Genomic DNA, 27,532 nt, shown 5'->3' with positions numbered 1-27,532 from the left:
TAAACAATTTAAGATCTATGAGATTTGTCTTCAGTGTGAATCAAGGTTTCTTTAGCAGACTTGCCTCTTCTCTTGACTAACAGTCAGCTGGTGATTTCTGGCTTCAGTTAAGCGTCTCAATGTACTAAGGTTACTTCAACCAGTCAAAATCCCCACATCATAGTGAAACTCTGTGAGTGACTGTAGGAAAACTGCACTTGACAAGAGCAGCCAATCTGCATCTGCTGATTAGAGAGTAATTACCCTAATTGTTTACATAGATTTTAATGTGTTACTCATATATCAGACTTTATCACCATAACAAGCTAGGTCCAGGCCTAAAGTCAGCAGTGCACCTGCTTTTTATCTATCATTATTTTAATTATTGTAGCACTAGGGTTAGATTTAGATAAGCTAAATGTTTCCTCAAGTCAAGTCACCTTTACTAATATAGCACTTTTAACAATACAGATTGTGTCAAAGCAGCTTTACAGTATTAAATAGGAAAATAGTGTGTCAATAATGCAAAAGGACAATAGTAAACACTTAATTTTCAGTTAAAGGCAGATCATCATTGAATTCAGTGATGTCATCATCCAGCTCAGTACAGTATCTGTGCAATCAAGTCGACGATATTGCTGGAATATCGTTGTTATATATAATTCTGATAGGCTTATATAATAATTAGGGCTGTCAAATGATTAATCACGATTAATCACATCCAAAATAAAAGTTTTGTTTACATAATATATGTATGTGTACAGGGTATATTTATTATGTATATATAAATACACACACATAAATTATATATTTAGAAAATATTTACATGTATATACATTTTATATATTTATATTCTTATATTTTATATTAAATATAAATATATTTAATATATAAACATAACATATTCTTCTTAAATATATACATGCATGTGTGTGTATTTATATATACATAATAAATATACACAGTATACACACATATATTATGTAAACAAAACTTTTATTTTGGATGTGATTAATCGTGATTAATCATTTGACAGCCCTAATAATAATTGATTCAATGTAATGATGGCTAATAAGATGCACATGATTGTTAAAACAAACAAGCACTCAAATAATAAAATAATAATACATTTAAATTATACTAAGTATTTACTATGATTAAAAAAGCTGTCTTTAAAATGTGGAGCGAACTGTATTTCAGTTGATGGGCCAAGCAAGCATAAATATTAGCTTATGTTTAGGTTTTGGGCACCATTAAGCAGCATGCCCAGAAAAAAAAACGTTTACTGCATTGTGCATATAAAGGATGCCCCCACATACACATGGTCAGTATATATTACCTGAGCAAAGCATGGACTTTAGACATCATGAACTAGCATCATAAATGAGTCATAGACACTGTAATCTAGACAGCACAAGCAGGTTCGGTTACATTTGGGAAAATGCATCCTGCATCTAGTCCCGACATCCTTCTTCAGACAGCACCAACCTGTGTTTAACCCACCTGCGCCTTCAAATAATTCACTTTTCTGCTGTTTTACTTAACCCAGCCATGATTGGGAAGCGCTGATGTGCCTCAGCACACTGCCCTCGGTCGGTTGGAGATCCTCACTGCACGCGGGGAGAGTAGTATAGCAGCGCTCTCTGGCTCCTCTCCTCTCATTCTTTGGAAGATGGCGGACTGCGCTTCACTGTTAGATGAGGAGCTCTCTTCATTTGTCTTCAATTACTTGACTGAAAACTCCGGCAGCCCGGTAAGCCATGCACCATTTCTGATAGAGCAGAAGCGTGGCTGTTTTTCCCCGGGTGTATTTTTGCACGTTACTGTCTGTGGCGCGATATACTCGCATCATTTCATCGATGCTGTCAGAGCGTCTCAGCCGGCGTCTGGAGTCCCTGCCGCCTGCGCTTCACGTGGAGTTCACAGGAAATGATGCATAAATGCGAAAAGTGACTTACAGACGAATATTGTACAGATAATCGTTCTTTTGAAGTGTGCTTTCGGGGGCTAGCGATTAGGGGGAGGTTAGTAAGTTCTCAAGCGGAATAGAATGAGTTCAGATGTGTTCACCAGTTTGCCAAAAACACACCAATTTCCCGGTCTGTGTGTGTGTGTGTGTGTGTGTGACACGTGGGTGCTCTAGTGAACTTGACTTTAAGTTGCTTGCTGGTTCCTTGTAGTTTTAATATATAACGAAAGCGCTCTGGTTCCGTACGAGTTGACTGCGAGGCAGATGAAAAGTAATATAGATCAAGTAAACTGGGTTTTTTCAGATGGGTATTTTCTCAGTCTTTAGGCTATGCATTGCGTAATTAATAGTCGGTGCAGATGTTACTACTATTAATGCACTTATTAAATGCGATCGGTGTTTGTATTATTTTTATTCATAACTGGCCTGCTTTTTTTTTTTTAGATGAGCTGTTAAAAAAGCTGTAAACCTAATGCATTGTCACTTATAAAGTTGAGAAACTAACACGCAGCGTTGTAGGCCTATTCGAAATGTATCCATCTATCTGTACATTATAGTGATGAGATCGGAACTCTTGCTCAATTGACGAAATGCATCGTTTTCGTAAGCGTTTGCGTAACTGTTACAAAACGAGCTTGATGCTAATTAGAGGTAGTCAAACGATCTTTGCATCATGCCAGTGTGCTGCTGTTGATATTAATAAATAAACGCTGTGCATTTTCCACTTTCGTGCTTGTCGTGTCAAACAGGCTGTTGTCGCACCGCAAAGTGTTTATTTATAGATACAATACGCGTAGACTAGTTACAATATAACGCTTAAAAAACCTAACGTTACTTTGAAACATGCGGATACTTGGTCACTGGAATGATACACTTAGGAGAAAGATGAGGTTAATAAGAAGAATACATTTATTTATTATTTCAATTTCAAAAACTGCCACATGCTGGTAGTAAAAGTATAAATGTTGTATCATAAATTAGATAGTCAGTTGTGCGTGTTTACACATTGCGCTCCGTTTACTTTGTGTCAGGTGTCACTGAAAGGTTGACGACTCGTTTTCAGACTTCTTAGAACATGTGAACGCTGTGAGGAAACGCTCGCTGCTGTTTGTCCTTTGTCCTTGTGTCAGCGGGAATATTGTGAGCGCTGTAAATGTGCTTGAGCTCGCTGTCTGGTCAGTGTAATAGTACTCCATCCTCGTGACTGGAGTTACAGAACACAGTTACTGCAGTCATGTGCTCTTCTCCGTTGAACGTAGTAGAACGAGCGGGAGGCGGGGCCATGACGCGCGAGCATGTGACTGACTGACTGCCGCTGGCTGCGCAAAGTGGAGCAGTCCAGATCACGACTAATAATTCACCATCCATCCTAGGAGCATCGCACCTTTTTGATTTATAAACCGTATTTATATTCATGCAAAAAAATTGCCAAACGTTCCGGAACGTATTCGAGGAATGAACAATTGGATTTAGACTGTATATTCAATCTGCAAAATTCCCTATCCAGTAGCTACAACGTATTACCTGTTTTGTATTACGCGGAGAAATGTAAAGAGCATCGTCCGCTTATTACACTGCTGTTGTTACCATTTTATTAACTAGAATATAGAGTATTGATTTTATTGACGAAGAACATTGATTTGAGTTTATATTATTGTATGAGGTGTAACAGAAGTGAGTATTCCAGAGAGAGAAATATAGATTTTTGCTCATGTCCGGTTGTTACACGCATTAAAAGGTTGAAATTATTTTTCATGTGATTGACCTGTGCAATAAAGGCTAATTGTAGATAGTAAATATCCTACTAGTTGTTCCACTGTATTTACTTGGAGTTCACTCAAATATCACTTTCAAAAAAAGGTGTATTTTCTAAGATTGTTGGCTGATGCTAATGATGTCAGCCAATTTATCAGCCTGTCAGTCTATTACTAGTGCTATGGGGGAAAAAGACCTTCATGGCATTCCCCCTCAGTGCGCATCCTTATATTCTGTTGCTGACATAAAATCGGAACATTTTAAGGTTTTGGAATCCATCACACTGCACCAGTTCTCAGGCGGCTGTCGTGATGTACTGCAGTGCTATGTGTTCAGCTTTCGTGATATGGGCTGAGTCACCTAACTTGACAGAGTCAGGCAAATGTATTTACACCATGAAATGAGTCCCTCCACCCCAGCTCGTGTCAGTCAGCTGTGCCTCCCCTCATTTCCACTCATAATTTTATGCTCGTTTGAAATCATAAATATGCAGGGTTGACATGGTCTTTACAGTGACTTCAGACAGTTGACTCTCTGTCTGCTTGTTTACTGAAGCATTTTCTCTATCATTTGCCTTATCGCTGTCAAGTTAAACCATAAAATCAAATCAGCGGCAATGAAATGATGCTTTAGATGTTCTGGTTGGAATTCACTTGACATCAGATTTGAAGAAATTGCACATTTTTAGTCTATTCATTTGAAGTCCACTGAGAGCGAAAACGAGATACCATAAAACATCACAGGAATATAATTTGATTTGGTTTTCACAGAAAGGCTCAATAAATTGGCTGCAGCCTCTGGATCGTCAGTTTATGTTTTGCTCTTTTCACTCCTATTACTTTACAGCGCTGTATCGTGCTTTGCTCATGGGTTGATTTGTGTTTATTTGTATTTATTTTAAGTGTTGTTAAGTCTTATGGGTCCATCATCTGGCTCCTCCATCTCTCTTTGGGGACGTGAGGAAGTCTGGGAATGCTCTGTAAGAGATCAATGTCAATTTCGGACTGAAAGGGATAGACTGTGGAAAGACAGGGCCTTGATACCAATAATGCACCCATACGAATCCATCATCAGCTAAGAGCTCAACTGGCATCAAAGGTTAAAAAAACCTTTCATTGAGTTGTCTGGCCATGGGACCAAGGGTAGGATGTTTTCTGTAACTATAGGCCTCAGTCTGCTGTAACATAAACTCTTAAATAGATTATCTGGATGACGATCTATAGATGTCTGGCCATGGGACCAAGGGTAGGATGTTTTCTGTAACTATATTACATTAGAATTTATGTACACCGTTCTGCAGTAATGATTTTAGGGTCATTCTCCCAAAAATATAATAAAAAATCGCTCACAATTTTCCAAACACACATGTTTCCTCTCCATGGAACCTGTAACATAAACTCTCTTAAATAGATTATCTGGATGACGATCTATAGATGTACACATCTTTGGCCCAGTTCCTGGTCTTTTTAGTGTGATGATCGAGTAGCTGTTTGAGTTTAGGTGTTTTTGTTGTGTCCTAATGTTTTGCGAAACGTTAAAATCGTTCTAGAAGAGAATGCTGTGCAACAAGACTGTAAGACCAAAACTGCAGTGTTGCATGACTAAGAATTTGATAACGGCATTTAACAAGTTTCACAGCAATTCACCATGCCCATGTTTGTTGCTACAAAAAACCTTTCCTTCAGTTGTAAGAGAGTAAAGACCTGTTCACACAACAAGCAATAATTATAAAGATAACTATAGCGATAATTATTGTACCATACACACCAACTGACATTAAAGTAATGTTTAATATAAAGGCCTGTTGCTGTTTTGTCATGCTCCTCATTTAAAATGCTTGAGTATTTGCTAATTTCTTTAAATTTTGGCTGGATAGTGATTCTATATCAGTTTTTAATTGTTCATAAAGTGGTTCTGAAATTGATTCCAACAATATTGTTACTCTGTGTTGTTATTGTTATAGCTGTGGTGTGGACTTCACTGTTCTCATACAATTGGAGCGATTAAACCTTATAGTTATTGTCCTTGGTGATATGTTGAAAAGACCATGGTATTCTTAAAAATTTCACCTTTTTTGGATTTCATCTTGTCTTTCCTGGTATAGAGTAATTTACACAAGTTCAAGGACAACTAAAGTGTGAATAAATGATCAGATTTTTAATTTTTGGATGAACTATCATTATTGTCATGGAAGCAGTCATTTAGTTTTATGCTATAGTTTCTCAGTCCACTATTATCACCTTGGATATGTCTTGGCTAATAGTTCTCATTTTTTAGAGGCAGTGTATCCTGGAGAATTTATTTTACGGTATTAAGTCTCAGCAGTTGCACGCTCTTGTTAAAGTGTCCTAATCTGACCTCAGCTGAAGAAAAAAGAAGTTGCAAGCTTTGTATTCTGGGACGTAAGGTTATATCTTAATCTCTGAAGCACTCACATTAGTCACATGGCACAGATTAGCGTGATATGTGTTTTGATTTGTCGCAGTTAAAGTGGTATAAATCAATGTAGTATGCATGAGTTTAGTAGGGCAACTGTAGGAGGCATTTGCATGGGTGCAGGTTGGCCTGTATATTTGCAAGATAAACAAAGTTGCAGGTGTGTTATTCTAATATCAAATCAACCCCCACCTGTACACTGGGTGAAAATAAAAGCACAGAAAGCTTTTTGTGTTAGATTCAGCCTCTCCTCTGGCGAGTGCATTTGGGGATTATATAACGCACAAAGTGTACTTTAGATCAAATGTACCTGACTATAAAACTCTGGATGGTCTTTATTATCTGGTCCCTGTCTTTCGATCTTATAGATGACACACACACATCCTAAGTGAGTCTGAGTGGTTTGGCTAAAAATGATATCTCAATATTTTTCAGCCTTAAAATGATATTTGATAGCTTTGTTTTTATGTGTTTGCTCCAAAATGGCTTAAAAGAGTCTCAAATGAATCAGTAGTTTTGAATCAGTAGTCTGATTCACTAAATTGATTCAACCTTCCAACTCAGTTTTAAGGAAACTTACTGGCCAAATTAAAATAATTGTTTTATTAACAATTGTGCTTAGTTTTATATCACCAGCAATCTGTGATTACATTCCTGAACTATTTTCTTTAATTTAGATAATGCAAGAACTGTGATTGATTCTTTTCCTGTATTCAGGCACGGGTATGTTAAGCCCTGTGTCTTAGATCAGATGCAGCAGAGAAAGCAGGTGAGGGTAAAGAAATTTCCGCATGTTTTGAATAGGAAGGGATCGTACCAATCTTTTCATAGCAACGTGACATCAGGGAAGGGCATGCTCAGACTGGCAGGGACTCCCAGTGGGCAAAGGGGAACATGTAGGCATCATAAAACGCAAGTCTATGGCGTAACAGCAGGTAACAGAAACACAGACCTGCTGTAGGTGTGTCCTGCTAGCCTAAATTTTGAAAATGCTGTAAATATTCTTCATATTCCTTGTCTATTTAGTCATTTTATACTGATTTGGTGGATACTAATTGGTGGTCATGTGGATTATTATATGATGATAATAAAGAGTGGTTACCAAGCAGCACCTAATGAATGACACAGGTATACAAAAGAATCAGCAGGATTATATGAACCCAGGAGAAAACTAGTGCTCTATCTTTAGCCCAGCACTCCACTTATAAAGGTTTTTTTAAGAATATGAATGATTCTTAATTAATTTTGTTTATATTCTTTCTGATGTAGGTGCTGGACTTATGCAGGGTTTCAAAAACACCTTAAACGTGTCATGAAAGTGGTCCATACGTGATATGTGGTACACGTAAATCTTATATTCATACAGTATGGACCACATTTATGATATAATTTATTTGTATCATGAATCTTAAGAGTAATTATGAATAATAAAGCTGTTTGTCATTTGTTAAGTATATATATTCTTGGTTAACAGTTACCTGTATTTAAAACATCAGGAATGGACCCACATCTGGTCTTTTTCATATCACTCTGATGATTGTGTAATTATCTAAGTGTAGATGTTTTTGCTGTGTCATACTTTAGTTGCATGTTTTATGTAATGTTAAAGCAGACTGCATTCTAGAAGATCCTGTGAGACAAACTCATTAGGAATTGCATTCTGTGATGTGTGTTAATAAGCATTTGACAAGCAATTAAATAGTCTCCCTGCAATTAAACAAAATTATTTGGAAGAATCTTTAATTCAGTTGTAAGAGATGAAAGAGCCAGACAAAGTCTGAGAAGGCTGTTGGCTCCCATGACAGCAACAAGAATACACAGTGTTCCTTCACAGAATGTTCTGACTTGAGACAGTTACCAATCCAAAGAAGCCTGTTCATCGACTCTTGGTCCTTTTGTAATACTGCGAGACTCTCTCACTCTTGAAAACCTATAAGAAAACTTAAGTTTCACCAGCATCTCCAAACACACATTCTGTGACAATGACCTAATTCAAACCTTTGCCCACTTTTGACTACTGTTCTGAAGATCTCAGTCAGTCTTGGGCAATTTCAGCTGTCTGCGTTAGAAGCTGAACTGCGTGACATTTATTCACTTTTCCATTCTCGCTCTGTGAACTGAACTTGAACTGATTCTAAGTCTCGTTCTGATGTCGCAGTAATTGTTAAAGAAGTGAAGTGTGGCCAAATATGGTGACCCATACTCAGAATTTGTGCTCTGCATTTAACCCATCCAAGTGCACACACACCCAGAGCAGTGGGCAGCCATAATGTTGTGGCACCCAGGGAGCAGTCGGGGGTTCGGTGCCTTTCTCAAGGGTCTCACCTCAGGCGTGGTATTGAGGGTGGAAGAGAGCGCTGGTTATTCACTCCCCCCACCAACAATCCCTGCCGGACCTGAGACTCAAACCCACAACCTTTGGGTTACAAGTCTGACTCCCTAACCATTAGGTCACGACTGCCCTACACTCCGGTTAGCACTCCTCCCTGCTGTTTCAACGTAGTAAAAGAACCTGAACACACCCCTCCGTTACATTCCGGTTTGTTTTCAACATGTCAAACGTGGGTACAAAGACTGTTTTGAAACACTAGCATTCCTTTCACTAGTGAGGACTTGCAAATGATTGGATTTTCGACACTCCCAAAAAGGTATCAGAAATGTCTAAATAAGGAGTGAGTGTTATGATGTAATTTGGGAAATGTGTGTGAAAGCAGGAACACAGCAAAATATATTAAAAATAAATTGTAAATATACATATATATATATATATATATATATATATATATATATATATATATATATATATATATATATATATATATATATATATATATATTTATATTTAATATACACACACACACCTTCACATATATATATATATATATAGACAGTTTCATTGGGTGCACGCGCATGGCCCGAAGTTAACTTCCGGTCTGTGTTTGTTTATCAGTCTGCTATGGCGCCGTCTACAAACGCAGTTAAATTTAAGGGGATGAGTAGACCGAAGGTGGGCTCAGGTGGTTGTGCTGTGGGATGTGTTTCCCATACATTTTTTTATTTGTGGCGCTCACAATATCAAAACTGAACGATTTTCTAAAATGCTTAATTGAATAAACATGAGCACGTAGTGCACGTTTAAAAATCAAAACGAGGTGCGGGTGTTTTTATATTACTGTATTTCTGAAAACTATCTTTAATTAGTCTATTACATTTTCAATGTCATTTGCATTTCATCTTGCTGATATTAGCCTGATAAAGCAGCATTTGTGAGCTCAGCGCTGCTTTGTGTACAGCAGTTACTGGGGAAACCTCTGTTTCTCCGCTTTAAAGCACCTCCTGCTGGCAGAGAATGAATTTGCATGTTCAGTAAATCTGATTTACGCAGCAAACATATTTTGCTTGTTATCAAAAATAATCTACTCTGGAGGGACTACTTAGCTGTTGTTATTGGTTTTATCTGGAAGTCTACCGGAAAGTTAAGTTAGGGCCACAAAAGCATGCATGCGCAGTAACATTTGTTTATGTCTATAGTACACACACATCTCTCCACACAGTCCATGATATATATACACATACACACACAAACATATATATTAGGGCTGCCATGTTGTGTTTTTAAGAAAAAAAAAATATACATGCATATTTGTTTATTTATACACATATATACATCACAAATATACACAAATCACACACGTATATTATGTAAACACAAACTTGACAGCCCTAATATATATGTTTGTGTATGTGTATATATATATATATATATATATATATATATATATATATATATATATATATATATATATATATATGCATAATAAATATAAACAATTCACACACTTATATTATGTAAACACAAACTTTTATTTGAATGTGATTAATCATTTCTTCAGCCCTACTATGTGTGTGTGTGTTTGTGCCACTAATAAATAAATGATAAATTGTGGAGATGCCACTCCATCTGTGGCTTAAGCAGCCCTTCTCAAACAGACAGAGTGAGATAAACTATCTAAGACAAGCTCTGGATACAGTAGTTGTTCATTGCCACAGGGCAAAATATCAGCAATCGCTAGAGAAAAGTCAGTTTTATTCTATGTCAAACACTTGAATTCTACCAACTATACAGAATGTGTTTCTTTCATGTACTTTCACAGTACTCTATGTGCTTTTCAGAGTCTCCCCTGATGCGGCGCAGCTGTGTGTGACCCTGTTTGTAGACTCTGTGCCTGGACGAATGCAGGAGTAATCTCACTGGGTTACATTAGCATTTTCATTACAGTCATTTGAATATTTGCTTGCCTTTATGATACCACTGCACCAGATTCATGTGATGGATTTGGTTAGAAGACCTAACCTCTAGAGGAGGTCAAACCCATGTTGTTTTGGAACCTAAGTATGAAATATTAAGTGTTTACCAGATCTAAATTTAGTAATATGAAGTTTATATATTACACATATGTCATATTTTCACATAATGAATGAAGCAGAAGTCTGAGTTATTTCTCTTGTGAGGAAGACAAACATTGCTGGAGGTTCATGGAGGAAGTTAAGCTGCCCGTGATGGGTTATTGATTTCTTTGAATGTATTTTCCTCAGGTTATTTCACCCAAAGAAAACAGTTCACCCTCTGACGCTCTTTTTGTGACAGGTCTCTAGAAATGTGTCGTCTTCTTTTCTTATAGATCTTCAGACAGGCTTTGAAGATTTCACAATACAAAATTTGTGTTGCAGATTCACAAGCTACATCTCAGATCTTAATGGAAAACTTTGCTTTCCTGTCGAATTCTCTACTTTAAAGTGGAAATCCGAATTTTTAAATGCCCACCGACTCTGGAAGCCAGCATGAGGGCATACAAGAACCCAGTCACATGACACGGGACAGTTGCCAACTGGTGGTAGCTCATATAATCCTGCCTACTTAGAAGTCGGGTCATGGAGGGGTTGTAGTGATGGTCTTTCATGTGAATTGTACAGCTTTGTTTTGCTGGCGTCACAACAGAATTGTCTTTTGCTTTTGGAGTGACTGGAATGTTTTTGGGGGCGTCTCTTACGGAAGGGTCATTAGGATGGGTGAGGCACACTAGAGTGTTTGTTTCTTCAAGACACATAAGCCAGGATTGTTGTGGACCTGAAGGAGTTTTCGTTCTCTCCTTCACAGAGCTGTCAACACTGGATGTCTATACAGACTTAAAGACTACGCTAAAATTATTCTAATGAGCGTCTGTTTAAAAATATACAAGTATAAAAATGTATGTCTAATTGCATGGGCAGGAAGCGTCTGTGTGCAAATGAATGCTAAAAACGGCATCCTGTTTTCCAATTGCAGAGCTTTTGACTCGTATAAGTGCATCCTACAGTGCCTGACGCTCACTAATTCACAATGACAGAAAGCCTAAAGATGCAAACTCCCACTCACTTCCACAAATACATCAAGTTGCTCTTAAGGTGACACAGAGCTTTCCTGATTTAAGCGGCACCTTTCGGTAGAGCATCTGCGTTGCTGGGGGGGGGGACTGTTTTGCTTTCATTACAGTGTGTAACACACATTAATATGTAAAGCCTTATACAGAGGTTTGGTATCAGATGTCTTGCATTAAAAGCACATAGGGAGAAGAGAATAGACATGCACAGTTCACTGCTATCAGTGGAAGGTGCCTGAGGGAGCCATTAGTAGAATGGCTTGGCTGTTAGTCCCAGAGAAGATGCGCCCCAGAGATCCACCTCAGCTGGGGCCGACCGGAACACCGATTGTACGCAGAGGACAACTAGTCTGTGCAGTGACGATTGGAGCTGTGGCTGGGTGTGGTAATCTGCTGATGAGTGGGGTGATATAATAAAGAGGCCTTGGTGTTGATTTGTTTACTGATGAGTTGTGTTATATTGTAAAGAAGTCCCACAGGGCTTACACAACACGACGCTGCTTTGCAACCGCTCTTATCTCTTATATGGACGCAGGAAAGAATCCATGTTGTTACTACATGTTCAAACACAAGCTGTGAGTTGTAAACAGAGTGAAATACTGTAGATGCAGGGCCCTGTGATTTCTTCGATGTGGAAAACGTGGACGGAATCATGGAATCTAGTTGTAAAAATTTAATTTTAATGTATAACACGGAATGTCATGGGATTTTGGTCAGTACACTTAAATCAAACAGCAACATAGACTAGTGCCTGTGAATATTAAGCCTTAAAAATGCTATTTAAATGTGAATCCTGCATGTTCTTTGTGTCTCTGTGTTGATGAATGGCACAGACACACGGTTTTTCAACTACAAACATACTGTTTTCTGCAGCCTCATATATCTGTACATGAACACATAAACATAGTTTCTAGAACTTCTCGGAGTGTCACTTCATGAGAATTTTTACCATCGGGAAAAACTATCGTAATATATAAAAACAGAAACTTAAAGGTCTCCACAGCAACCTTAGCTAAAAAATACCTGTCAGTTTGAAAACTGTGATAGAGATATATTTTTGATTATTCAAATTTAATGAAACCATTAAAATGGAATCCAGAAAATGAATGGGAAAACACAGAAATTGGTTTAAAAAAAATGTAGTTCATAATAATTTTGTTAAACTTTTAAAAAAATTACTGTTGAATTGTGTAAGTTTCATGATTTTAATTAATTGCTCTTTGATTATTTTAATTTAACCATAAAACAGAGTCTAGAAAACTCTTTTAATTTAACCATAAAACAGAGTCTAAGAATTGAATTGAAAAACTCAATTTTTTTGGGTCATTCAGATGCTGACACTTGCTGGAGACCTAATTACCCCAGCATGAGCAATCCAGACGACCACTGATTTAGTCTTGTTTGGAAAAATCTCCCCCTGGATTCCCAATCGGGTGAACGTGAGGTCAGTCAGTCATTAGACGGAAGGGATGCACCTTGCAGCCGTCTCTTATGATTTACTGCGAGCTTTAGGGGCGTCTGCAGCTTTCGTCGCAAAGCCTGATGCAGTTTGAACCAGCTTGTCAGCCATTTACTGCAGAGCTTTTGAAAATGGCAGAGTTTTACACCGTTTCGTGGTTATGAGAAGAGGAAGATGGACAGTTCCAATCCTCTCCAGGGTCAGGTTCTTTTCAAGGCCGAATTATCATCGTTTTTCAGACATGAGCTCAGGATGAAAAGGGAAGTCACTGAATGAGGGGGGCAGATGCATCAAAAAGAACAGGTGTTTCATAGTCCTTCGATTATATTTACATGTGTTATGGCTCCCTATAGCAGGATGTAATCTGGCATGATTGAATTTGAAAGCACGGATTGGGACAACAGAGCAGGGAATTGGTTGTTTGTGGAAACTCAAAAGACCATCCCCTTTGATCAGACAGCTGTGAAGTTCAAAGTACCCCTCCTTGTACGGAAGAGCACATGTGCTTTTGCACACGATTAAATAGCAGATGCATCATAGAACATAACGCTTATCATCTGCGTCTGTTTTTCGAGCCCATTGACGCAATGTTTCTTGGATTGGACCTTGTCCCGTGAGGCTCTGGAGTTGTCGCTTTGTCTCTATTTGACTCAATCCAGTACTTATTCCTAATATGGTGCTGTGCGAACTCCAAAGTCACATGCACGCCGACCACACAGATCAGTGACATTGCTGTTTCAACAGGACTGTTTGACTGTATAAACAAGTTTTCACCACTGATCTCTTCCCATCAGCCTTTCCCCCTTACTTAACAGATCGTTTGTTTTTGCAGACAGAAGTATATTTTTACCAAACTGATGTTTGTACTTAACCTTTAGCCTCTTCTTGTAATGGTCTAAAAGGAATTTTGATAGAAACTGTTTAAGAGTCATTTTGCACCTGTTCAGAGAGGATAACGGCACTGAAGAGGCCAATTTAGGCAAAGACTAGTGTAATACCTAGTGCTTCCTAACCTTGTGAACTGCTAGAGCTTAACCACTAAGCACTGGTTATCTCCTCACATTTGGTTAATCTTCCTTTACAACTTCTATTTTGATGGATTCTTCTTGACCCTTTGCCCACTTTGCAAAGTAAGGCAAATAAGCATGCTACTTTGTTTTTATACATTTGATACATTGCATTCTATGCTGCATCTAGAAGAATCCTCCTCAGTGGAGGTGTCATCTGAGGTGAAGATGGGTTAGGCAGCACTCCTCCCCTTCTCTTCCCTCCAGGTGTCCGTGGTGCCGCGAGCCTAAGGGAGCGCATCGCTCCGCATCTCTCACTAATGAAAAGCACCCAAATGTCACTCACAGCCTCCAAAAATAAACGGATGCAGGCCGATCGCCACCGAGAGCGATACAGGCAGATTGTCAACTGCAATGCTTCATTTCATCCATTATCACTTAGATACAGACACTGCAAGCAAGCTGCGGCCAGGAATCATTGCGGCTGGGAATCTTAGGGCTGTAACTCAAGGCGCAAGTGTGTAAATCACGTGCAAATTTGTTTACATGTTGACCACATCCCCTGATCGTTGAGGGTCTTGCGGCGAGCAGGTGGAGGGCTGTATTGTGGGCATGTGGTGATTTACCAGGTTGAGATGATGAGTGCAGTACTAGCAGAGGTGAGTAATGACCTGGCAGCTCGGTGATGATGTGTCACAGAGGCATTCCTCAAGTTGTGTTTGGCTCCCAACAACATCTCTGCTGATTGTGCTGGCAGAAGCCCAGCTAGACGTTGGTAAGTAGCTGGGGCGGTGGGTGCTCATTTGAGCGCACTTTCGTTTGAAATCTCTCCTACTGTGCACAGTTTCAAGCTCAAATGACACAACATGTTTGCGCTCAGCTAGTGTTTAAATAAAGTAATATAGTGAAAAGATCTCCTGCTAAGTCATATATGCATTGTGGTTGGTGAGCTAAAGTAATTACAGCATCAGGTAAGTAAATCCTGGTTTGAGACAGATGCTAAGATCTCCCGAAATGATAGGTTTTCTGGTGATTTCATATCTGCTTGTTTGTTAGTGTGTGAGTAGTTTGAGGTTTTGTTTTGGTGAGGGGGTTGGTTGGTTTGGGAGGGGTTGTGGGTTCTGTTGCGTGTCAGCGGACCAGACCTTGACAGGATTTAATGGAATGCGCTCAAGAGGAAAGAACAGCATCTGTTATGACCTTGTGGCATTCACCAAACATGGCAGCCACTGGATTTATTGCACACAAAGTACTTAATGCTTTTGGTGTTTGTGCGTTTATATGTGCAAGTCTTATATGTCAAGTCTTAAAACTTGTATTAAACTTTTAAATTATCTTAAGGCAATGCATTTTCATTTTGCAAAATATTTATTCCTTACAAGTTCTTAAACTCTTGATGGAACTGGGAAGGAACTGAAATCATTAATCATGAAATCATGGTTCCTATCCCCTCTTTTGTGTCTTGTGTTACAGTCTGTGTTATCTGCATGAGATTCAAAGCTATTCTTGTATCGCTAGCAAAAAATTGCTGACATATTTTAGAATTATTACTTCCGACTTTGAAGATACGAATATGATAGTGACCAAAGGTCTGAAGAGATAAGACGAACAAAGGTTGGAAAGTGAAAGCAAATGAATACTCTGCAAATGCTGCTGTTTTTTTTTTTTTTTTGCATTTTTAAAGAATGTGAGCCTCCTCAGATGACTGTTGACATGGCCATCACTTAACTGAGTGAATTACAGCTCAGGAACTGATGAAGTAATGAAGCTCACCAGTGGCTTTTTGAGGAATGGGGTCGCATGGCTGCAAGAGGATAGCGGCAGGCCTCAGATGCCTGGAAGGGCACTTTACTTAATTAAATGCATGTATAATGAAATAACCATTCAGCATTACAACTGTGATGGGTGTTTAAACCAGCACAGAGGAAATATTGAGTAATTCGATCATTGATTAGTGTTTTATGCAGTTCATATTTCTACATTTCAGTCATTTATGGCCACGGTAATTACAAAGTCATTTGGTGCATTATCAGCTGCTCTAATGCATATTCTGGCCTTAAATTCTATTTTCTTCTATTAAGGGCTCTCCATGCACTCTTCATCCATTTCACTGTCTAATTAACTTTGTTTTTCAGGTGCAACAATGTGTTGATATTCATTAAGTCACTTCCAATGGAGTAATTGATAATCATGTTGGAGGACGAGATTAAAGAAATGGCATCAACCGAGGATTTGTTTTGGTTCATGTCCAGAGAGACTACAGTGGGAAGAGGAGATGACGTGTTCATGAGATCCTCATACAATGAATCTGGGCCGTACAAGTGTAATAGGTCTTGGGGGAAGAGGAACACTTTCTCAAGACTCTTACCAGACGGCGGAAGGACAGGTAATGCGGATCAGGCTGCCACACGACAGAGCACATGCCGTCCTTGCACTGAGTTTGCCCTCGACGCTTTGTGCGCATCAGCAGAATTTTGGTAGGTGATGTCCCGCTTTGGGCTGGGAGCCCAGAAGGGAATCTGGAGTCACCTCAGGCGACAGCTGTCTATTAGACACAAGCGCTGCAGATAGCAGCTCACAAACTGCCTCTGTGATGCCGAAGAGAGAGAAGAGGATTGGAGATGTGGGGGAAAAAAGGAAAAGCGAGAGAATGGAAGCAGTGAGCTGTGAAAGAACAGACATGATGCACCTTGTAATGGTGCCGAGATAGAGTGAGAGAGAAAAAACTGTCCATAGAAGGCATCCAGTTTTTGCTTTGGCCTACTTGCTTCGCTATTTGCTGATGCTCTGATCTCTTTCCTTTTAGCATTTGCTCTTTCACCAAATCCCTCTGCCCCTCACTCCCTTGTACCTCTGCCTCATGCAGCTCTCACTTCAGTCACGTGTACATGGGTCGGCTGAGGACATGAGCACCGCCTCAAGCCTTTCATTCTCTTAGACCAAAGCAGCTGAATCGAGGGCCTTGCTAAGATGTGAAATCAGTGACTGACCGCTGAAAGAATTAAGCACTCATTCTACAACTCTTTTGGTCAGATGGAAGGACTCGCACAACTGCTGTTACTTCCTCCATCTGTGACCAAAAAGCTACATGGCCCAAACCCTGCTGAATAATGTTTGACTTATTCAGTGTGTACTCGACAGCACTCATATGATATGAAGTGTGATCGCACTGGCAGCATAGTATTTTTAGTGTGTTGCGTGACATAATTTTTTTTCTTTTCTCCATATAACAGACGTCGCACCTTTGGAAAAAGTGGAAAGACTTTTTCCAATCATGAAAAGCCGGTTCAGTCTGAGTGTGTGAATGCAGAATTACTGAATGGGTCGAGATTAATCACCTTCATAATCCATTGTGGATTTGTTTTGTAAATCGGTTAACAGGCTTGGCCTTGTTCCACTTCAGTTTCTCAGCAACAAGTTTGGGCATCAGTAGCTAAACACACCAAACCTCATTGAATTACTGTGAAACAATGAATGGGTCAGAGCAGTTTGGCACGATGGGCATATCTCATAGTCATCACACTACAACCCGACAAAGCCATCCAAGCTGAAAAGCTGGCAAGGAAGTTCAAAGCCCACAATCAGTCAATTAAAGGTTTTTCCTTTTTCTTTTGGTGGCCTTTGAGCGCTTACTCTCTGACTTCACTGATGTCAGATCCTCAAAGATGAACAAGTTCCTTGTGTGTTTTCATGTTCCTTATCTCAGCTGCACAACAAAAGCTATGCTGGATTGTAGAGGAGAGCGTAAGGCCAGTGGATTACTCGGTACAAACTACCTCTTGCTGAATTAAAGCTCTTTGTTTTCCATTTGAGAGCCCGGTCTGAGATCAGCTGAGCTTTAGGAGCTATTAAAGGCTTTTATTATGTGGCCAAAGTGATGCACAATACACTGAAGGTTGTGCTGTTTGGAATTACACATGTATTCAGTCCCTGCTCTTTTATTCTTTATTATTAATGGGTTCTGCCAGAGGAGAGGAGATCATGTTAATCTGATACTGCCCAGGGTGGACTTTAAGATGTGGTTGGTGGGGTTTTGTGCTTGAAGTCAGGTATTGTTACTGTAATACTGGAATCTTTCTCCTGTCATGCCAGCAGATTTGGAGAGATCTGTTATTCATGTAGTCCCAAGCCAGAGATCCTGATATTTGCACCAAAAAGGCCTGACCTTATCCAGAAGGAATGCTGAGACTAACACTGTGGGTTGTCAAGGGATATGGAGTACAAAATCCGATGTACTCGCACACACACTGAGGAAAGAGTGCAGGTGGCAGACCAACAGTCTGGCTTCAGAATGATACCTGGCAGCTTTTGATAGACTAACAAACACCTAAAGCATTTAGCACAGAAACCTCTAAATTTATACTCATTAACATATTGTGTTAGAGAAAAAGATTTGGGCTTTCTGATTTTAACCAATTTGGCCACTAAAGGATCAGATTGGAAACAAGGAATGCACAATGCTACACAAATATCCATAGAAATGTGGTGGAAGGGTTTGTCTTGGTGGGCTTCCAAAATTAGAATTAATAACAATTTGTCAAAGGGTGCAATTAGTGTGGCTTTGAACTGTCATGGTTGAGTACACATAGTGTAAATGCTACGAGGGGCCCTCAGACCTTGCACTACTCACATAGCCGCTCTGCCAAATAATGAGTTTCACGTAAACAAAGGAAACAATATATAAACACTTCATCTGTAGGACACACATGGAAAGAAAGAGTTCTGTTTCCATCATAAAATGTTGGGTATGTCATGGAATACTTCTGGCAGTTATAGCGGAAAGGAAAATTGTGGAATTTGTGCCATCACAAACATTCCATACGTGTTTGGAAATGCTTCTGGAATTCTTGTCTTCAGGAAAGAAAACAAGGAAGCAGGTGAATTGCTATGGCCCTAGATAACTTTCCAGGCCAAAACTGTCAGAAAAAGAGGCAAATAAATTGTAAGATAATGGTTTGTTGTATTCCTGTCATGGTGTAGTACAGTATAGGATTTGGAAATCCTTTGGGGAATTAATTAACCTTGCACCACCACAGTGGTGTGGATGGCGAAATTGCCATTTCACCTAGTAAGAATGCAGCTAAAAACATTAAGTGGACTGTGGTATTTCTATAGGCTGATTCCTAGTGCTGCATCTGTTACAACCTCCAGTCCCCCTTCTATTCGGGGGTTGAGTCTAGCGTATATGTTATGCTGCTGTAATGACCTTGACATGACAGCTCCCTCACATTATCACAGAGGGAAACTGAAGAATCACCCCACCGTAATTACCCTTAATAACCTTAATACATTAATGTTCGAATGCAGCTTGTTGTCACTGCTGACACATTCCGCCAGTCAAAAACCTGCAATGCTGTCAACATCACTACCAGTTAGATGGTTAGTGCTAAATGTCTCAAAAAAAAACAAAAAAAAAACACTCCCTTGCAGTCTGTTTGATATTTCAACCCAACATTTATTGGAATAAAGCAAGCAATCAGCATCATTTAACATTTGCTCGGATTCAGAGATGAGCAGCATGTGAAGGCCAGAAGATACCACACTTAGCTTACAATTCATGTCAGAACATCGCACAGTAACAAACTCTGTTTGCCGCTAAAGCAATGGCTTAAAGATGAGGGCTGGCAGATGGCTTTGCCTTCTGTTTGAGCATTAGGAATTCAGGATGAGTCATCTTCCCGCTTCAGAGCTCACCCAGAAAGCCAGCGCAGAGATGTCCCGTGGACCACTCAAGATTTGCCTGAAGACCACATGCAGCAGTGCTGACTCAGAAAGTCAGCAGTGAGTATTCAGGGAGAAGGTTAAGCAAGCTAAACACTGCCTCGTTGGATAGAAAAGTAGGAGCATGGATGCAGTTGCCAGGCAGGTTTTCTATAGATGAAAATTTTCTCAAAGGTCACTTGTTGATGGCACAGTCTACATGAGGGGTAGCCAACTCTGCTCCTGGTGGACTACCATCCTGCAGAGTTTAGCTTAAACACCAATCAAACACATCAGAACCAATTAATCAAGTTGTTCAGAATGCTTGGCAATAACAGGCAGGTGTATTGAAGCAGAGTTGAAAGTCTGCAGGACATTAGCCCTTCGGGAGCAGGGTTGGCTATCCCTGGTCTATGTCTTTAGTATGAATTACAACATGTTACCTTGTTTGTGTAGATGTTTTGTGCATCTTCTTCAAAACGTGACTGTGTGTTTGTTGCCTTGAACATCCAAAACGGCATTTGTTCCATCTTATATATTCACAATGGTCATAAGTTTTACTTATGACTAGGCCTGTTCATATTTTTGTATCGCTTTCTTAATACAACCTCTCACATCAGAGCACTGCCGCGCAGTTCGGTGTGCGACTTGAACAGCTGTCGGAGCACTGTCCTTTCAGCCATTGAATGCAAGAAGCAAAGGTCACCTCGGCATTTGGGTCTATTCTTGGATTTCAAAACAAACCCTGTGCTTGCAGAATGACTCCCTAAAATAGAGATGGGAATATTCTTTACCTCGATTTCTTGGCCAGCAGTGAGAGAAACTGCAGATCAAGATTAATGGCGGTAGCCATGACATTCTGCACGACAGTGTTTTTAGCACCAGCGCACTTAGCCTTGTTCTTTTGTCCCCTTTGAATACCCACCATGCAGTGCATAGCCTGGTTGAATTCAGGATCTAATGTTTAACTCTCTCGCCTTTTTTCACTTCGCTGCATTGGAACATTCTCCTAAGGGACAGCTGGAGAGCAACCGCTGGACCACTGCAATGGAATTTTTTTTCCATATTAAGAGATGCACACTCAGTAATTGATGCAGTCGAAGGAGGAATTGGGGGTTCTTTATCTGAAGCAAAGACCTGCGGGAGTGAGCCATGGTTCTCTCCTTGACACTGCACGCAAGTTTATATGCATGCTCTGAAATAGATACCATGCATCTATATATAACTGCTTTAAAGTGTTCTCCATCATGTCAAGGCACATGTTGTCTGCATGGTTAAGATGAGGGACTGTTTACTGAGGATATAGGGGGTTTCGACTGGCCCCTAGCGGTGGTCGTGAGCTGATATCGGTTGACCCAGACTCATGACCTTCGCAACAGATGGAAACAAGGGGCATGTAATCCTATTAACCCAGTGTTACTGCTAAACACCCATCAATGCAGCATGCATTATCTGTATTATGTACGTTCACTGCAGAACTGCATGAAATGCAGCAGTAGTGTGTGCAAAAAGGCTGTGATTCCTAAATGGAGTTGGTGTCTAGGGACACAGTGGAGGTATGAAACATGCATCATGGAGAAAAACGCCAAGGACAGAACAGCCTCAGGTTAACCTTATTACCGGATTGCAGGGAATGGTCACTCTAGACGGCCACTTATATCCAGAACAATGTCTTCTGCCCTCACGCTCGAGCAGAGTGAGCAAGAAAAGCATTTTGATTTAATTACCGCATGCACGTCTTCTAAGAGCTCAGACACCGACTGCTCCCAGTGAATTAGAAACAAGTTGGGTTGATGCCATCTTCCTCAGGCATCGTGATCTGTCTGTGGCCACCCAAGTCTGAAAAGACTCATTTTGCATCTTTGCCTCAGTGCGTCTACCTTCTTTTAACTTTCTCTCTCAGGTGATATTCCCTTTATCCCTTCTGCGTCAGCTGGACAGATTGAACACATTAGACACAATGAGAGCAGCTCTACCCGTAATCCAGTGAGAGCATTTCGCCTTATTTTGCTTTCAAGTCTTTATCAAAGTCAGCTGGTAGTTTGTAATCAAGGTGAGTCTGATATTTCTCTTTGGTTGTTTGAATTACCTAAGATACTGCCAGCTGGTTTCTGCCTGGAAACAGTGCTTGTATTGTCCTGCAGCCCCCCTCACCCACAGTCGTGACTGCAGGTAAAATGACCTCAGTCTGAAGAGCGACGGACCCCCGTTGGAGATAATGAGGGGTTCAAACCTACAGTCTTGTGACAAGGTCTCTGCATTGCATGCAGGAAAATGTGACACCAGTCAACAACCTTATACAAGGCTCCAAAACCCGAGCCTAGTGCTCTCTTTGTGTCAGTGAAATGGATCCAGGTTAGAAGCAGAGGAAGAATCGCTGACTACCTTTTGGATCTCCTGATGATTTTCCAGTTGTGTGTTTTTTTTTTTTTGTACTGCAGGCATGCATTGACTTCTAATGTATGCACTGGTGCCTATATTTACATCAGTGCTGGGTATGCTTTCATGTTTGCTGTGGTGTGCATATTGAACTGTAGGTGACCTTGAGAGCTTTGGTTTCACAGGGACTGAATGTCATATATTTAAGATGAAGATTATGTCTGTATTAGCAGCCATAGACAAGACACATTATGCATATATGCAATTTAATGTATAATTGTATGCAATTATATGTATAATGTTTGTTTTTTTCCATCTTGACCTAAGGTATCCTTTTGTCCTCTGTTTTTTTTTAGTTTACAGGTTTAGTAGGTTACAGCTTACTAGGTTTAGTAAGGTAATTGTTGACTTTAGGTATTGGGTAGGATTAGGTATGTGGAATATGTAGAATATATGTGCTTCATAAGTACTAATAAACAGCCAATATGTTAATAATATGCATGTTAATAAGCAACTAGTTAATAGTGAGAATTGGTCCCTATACCAAAGTGTTACCAATGTTTTTGAAAATATCTAGTTTTAAACATCCCTAATGTTTTTTTAATTGCTTGTCTACAGAACAGATTCATTTTTCTGGACACTTAGAGACTCTGAGACACAATATTGATGTGACACATGATAAGAATAGCAAATTTCCTGAGCATGAGAGTAGCTACAAATTAATAACAGTAGCTGTGATTTTCTATTAAGTGTTCAAGCATCCCTGTACCCCTCCCCTTGGTCACCCACTCTCTGAGATGACTTTATGGAAGAACGGATGCTGGCAGCAGTCTGTCCTATTAGGATCATCTTCTAACCAAAACACCTATTTTTAGATCAGTGAGCTTGAATGAATTAGACATCAGTGCTGATATTCAGGCAGAAAAATGGCAATAAGTTGTTATGCACTTATGGCCCCTTTACCAGCCAACTCGCACACATTTTCTCATTTCTCATTTGTTTTTTTCTCATGCATTCATGCGCTCTCAATAAATGTAGTACCATTTTCCAGCCAAATGTTTGGTGTGGTGCAGCATTACCATATTTAATGTCTAAGAGACAGTGGTAATCTTTGAATACCTCTTTTAGCTCTTCTCAGAGGATCATTTTAATTACGAACATTATGAATATTATGTTATCAATTTGCGATTAACGTGGCCCTGTCATTCAACTGAAGTACATACTGTAACACCCGAGGACCAAACTCTAGAGACTACTGCTGCGGTCTGAACAGAGTCAGTGTGAGGATTTATACAGTATCATAATGAACCATACTTAAAATATTGTCTGGAAATGTCCTTAGAAAGATGGAAAAAAAAGACATAACACTTGACCATCTTCATAAGCTGTCAGAGTGAAGTTAGAAAGTATTTCTAAAGATTGATTATTTTTTTATTTTATTTTATTTTTAATTAACCCTTGTGATGTTTGCCCTCTCCTAACTTACAGGTTTCTTATTACACCTCTAAATCTTGTTAAGGACTTACAAACATGCCTTTAGTGTCTATGGATTATCAAGTGATGTCAGTTAAGAATAATAATGACTGTCATGCATAAGAAAACACATGTGACAGGAAGAACAAGTAGGCCTAGATCGGTGTATGTAACAATGTAATAAACACATCTTGACTACCATAAAACATTGCTTAAGTAACTTGTTTATGAGGGTTTCACACTCTTTTATACAGGGTGATTTCAAACAAAACATTGATGCTTTCATTCATTTATAGCAGTGGATCTTCTGTCCAGCTGGGACGTGGACATGGGGCCTTTAAACATTTAAGCCTATTTTCCATTTCCCATGTGAATCTAAAGTCACAACTGAACTGGCAGTCTATCAAAGCCCTGTCTCTAAGTACAGAATCCGCTCTCTAATCAGATCTCATTACTGTCCTACCTGGCTGAAGTGGGGTTGTGTTCGAGGGCACTAGCTCTCAGACTTTCTGCATAATAGCATCTCACTCGGACCAGTGACGTTGTCCTTGGTTTGCACCTGATACACGTCTCAGCCTAGAAGATGTAGACTGAGTTTGACGGCCAATCTGAAAACAATTAAGCAGGATTAAAATTGGGCTCTGTGGCTGTTAGGTTGCCTCTCAGAAAATTTCCAGAACACAGCCTCAGACTTGTCAAAGCTGATGCTGAGATGTTTTGTGATTAAAAATCTATACAGCGGATGTTTCTGATGGAAGTTAATGATTCTAAGCTGGATTTGAGGAGTGGAATATCTGATAAGTCATAAGGGAAATTTAGAAGAACTGAAATCTAAACGGCCATGGATTGTAGAAAATCCAAACGTAATACTCCCGTTGACTCAGTTGATAACAAGGGTCAAATTGCGGTAAAAAAACAAGGCGTGAATTTTTGTAATTTTTGCTTGCATCAACAAGTGTCTCAACAGTTGATTGTGAAACTTTGTCTAGGATGTCTAACAGAAAGTATGAGGAAATTTACTACATGGGAATTGTTAGCAAAAGGTCTGAAGGATGAATGGGTTTAATAAGCACTAAATTTATAGGGCTAGGCTGGTTTCAGAATGGAGAAGATAAAGGTGGCCTGCTGGGATAGTGAGGTTGTGGACAATTAATTCCTAGGTAGATAGAAAAGAAAGGTTCCTGGCCAATAAGGTGTCATGAATCTGCCCTTTATTGGTCTCATTCAACTGTACATGAGTGGCCCAGATCTTCCTTTAACTGCCCTACATCCAACGGCCCGCTGTTAATTTGGGTTTTCAGTATGGGTTTTGGCGGAAAACTCCAGCTAATTTAATCGCTCCTGTTTCAGTTTAGCCAGGCCGTGGGATGCAGGTTTCATTCAGAAGTTTCTGTTTACTACGGTCTTACATCTTTATTTCATTTACAGTCATGTGGCGAAGGGTCAAACAGTCAGTAGAGGTCGACAGGATGTATGCTGCACCTCATGTACCCATTGCTACTGGAGGAACGGTGCTACAAACTCCTTCCTGTTTGAGGCCGGCTAGATACCTCACTAGTTTTTTATGGATTGAGTCGTGAGGGAATCCATTTAAAGGGCCACATGTGTACATGTCTGTGTCTTTGTTTCTGGGGAAAGAGTCTTAGGAGAGAGCCACTAGCTCCATCTGCATTTGGCATGGGCAGCATTCAAAGCCTGGCCCGTCACAAGCAGCTTGTGTAAGAGCCAGTCATGAGACTGAGGATAACAGCTATATATAACATATCTTAGATAGCAGTAGGCTCAAAGGGAACAGGGCACCCAGATAAGAGCCTATTAGCTCGTAAATGCAAGGAATGAATGAGTAACCTGCAGCTTTACTAGAATAGCGGCGTAACTGAATTGTGCTCAGATCAATCGGTCTATCTCTCCATCCGTAATCCCAGTGGTGTCTCAGATGCTGCATTCGATCGCCCTGCAGTAGGAAATGACAAACAAACTTATAAAGGTCACACTTTATGTCTTTTCTTTTGCTTTTTACATGCTTTGCCTCTAATTATCCTTAGATTTATTCATAAAATTCCTCAGATAGCTTGAAAACATGCCAGTACACTGTCAACAGTAGGTCAGCCTTGCATGGATGTTAAGGCTTTATGATTTCCGCGATGCAGAAAACATGGAATCCAGTCATAAAAATGGAATTTACCGTATAACGCAGAATTTCACGGAATTTGCTAAATTTTGGATGTTTGTCCAAAAGTAGCTCAGTCCATGAAATCAAAATGCGATATGGACTAGTGTCTGTGAATATAAAGCAGCAAAAATACTATTTAAATATGAATCCTCAGTCCTGCAAGTTCAGTGTGTCTCTGGGTGAATGAATGGCGCAGATGCACAGTTTTGTTTACTACACAAATATGGAAAGGGGGTAGGACGCTCGCGGTGTTTTCAGCCTCTGCCGGCTCAATATACAGTATGAGCACATGAATAATCATAATGAATAATAATTTGAGAGCCTGTTTGTAAGGATTTTACAGTTTCATTCGAGAAAATCTATGGTAATATCACATACAAACAGAGACTTAAAGGTCTTCACTGCAACCCTCTGTCAAAATAAAAGTTTGGTTTAACTTAAAGAAACTATGACAGAAATAGTAATACTACTACTAATAAAATGATAATTAAAATATTGTTTTTAATAATTATAAGGAATATTTACCAGTAAAATTATTCGCTAGAATTTATAAACCAGAACAATTTTAACAAACATTATTTCTGAGTAAAAAAATAAATAAATGAAATAATAATAAATCTTTCTTTCTTTTTTAAAATCAATCAATTAAATATGTTTTTCATTGTTCAAACTTAATGAAACCATTATGGAATGGAAATCTAGAAAGCATCATTTGGTAAAAATAAAACTGAATTTGAGAGAGAAAAACATATTTCATAGGGCCCTTAAAGTGTAATTGTTTTAACTTTAAATGAAATGCTGTCAAATTCTGTACGTTTCGTGATTTCAATGAATGGCTTTTGATCCATTTAATGTAATGCAACCTTTAAAACAGAGTCTAGAAAAACTATAACAGAAAAAATGGAATCCAGAAAAATCTAAATGGAAAGAACAGAATAAAACAGATTTTTTTGGTGGGGTGTTCAGATTGCAGAGCTTGTGTATTGTGGATCAAGTGCTCTTGGGCCACATGACTCGGGTTGCTTTTTGCACCATGTGGCGTATAATAACGCTGACGCAGTAAACCTATATGCAGTTACGTGCTTGTTTTTGAGTGTTATCTTGGTGCGCCCTTGGACTCGGCCTCGCTGTGCATACTTGTATACGTCAAATGCATACGCAAATCACCCCTCGCTGCCTGATTGTTGTGTGTAATGACCTTTCTTGTTATGAGAGATTCGGGGAACATTTTTTTTTTTTAATGGAGAGCGAATGGAAAGGTCATTCTTGACTATACAGATCACTGATTAGTCTTTACTGCTTTTGCCTTGAGTAGGTCAGCTACACTCATTAACTTTTGTTCATTTAATAACATCAGTCTAGCGCTAAATGGTGGGATGTGTCCTTTTTTGGTGCATTGAAAATGTGGCTGGATTTTGTGGCCTCATAATAGCATGATGATCATGAGAGGTTTGGGTGCAGCGGACTTAATGTTAATGGGGTGAACCGGAGGTTTTATCAGCATGTGAGTTATGCAGGTGATTCCAGCACGTTACTCACAGTATGAGTAATTTCATATTACTGTAAATAGTATGTATTGCAATATACCTGAAATTGATATACATATTGATATGGTATGTATATACTGTATGGATGGTCATATGGATATACTGACAGCATAACTGGAAAAGCAAAGTCACTTCTTCTGTTTCATGGCATATACGGTCATACTGCCCAGCCCTACCTACACTGCAGCATGCATGCTCGCACTCGTGACCTTAAACATTCAGAGCCCAAGGAGCT

General features: G+C 39.5%; 1 protein-coding gene across 2 annotated transcripts in view; it reads left to right on the top strand.

Moving 5' to 3' along the window:
* Positions 1 to 1,379: 1,379 nt before the first annotated feature.
* Positions 1,380 to 27,532, top strand: part of LOC109101387 (peroxisome proliferator-activated receptor gamma coactivator 1-beta-like) — a 46,576-nt gene continuing 20,423 nt past the window's right edge. For both annotated transcript variants that reach the window (XM_042738619.1, XM_042738618.1), the window contains exon 1: positions 1,380 to 1,732. In XM_042738619.1, coding sequence (XP_042594553.1) covers positions 1,652 to 1,732 — 81 coding nt within the window. In that variant the 5' untranslated portion in view covers positions 1,380 to 1,651. The remainder of the gene's footprint in view (positions 1,733 to 27,532) is intronic.

The sequence above is a fragment of the Cyprinus carpio genome, chromosome B14 (genome assembly GCF_018340385.1).
Source record: "Cyprinus carpio isolate SPL01 chromosome B14, ASM1834038v1, whole genome shotgun sequence".
NCBI lineage: Eukaryota > Metazoa > Chordata > Actinopteri > Cypriniformes > Cyprinidae > Cyprinus > Cyprinus carpio.
This window is presented reverse-complemented; position numbering and strand designations above follow the sequence as displayed.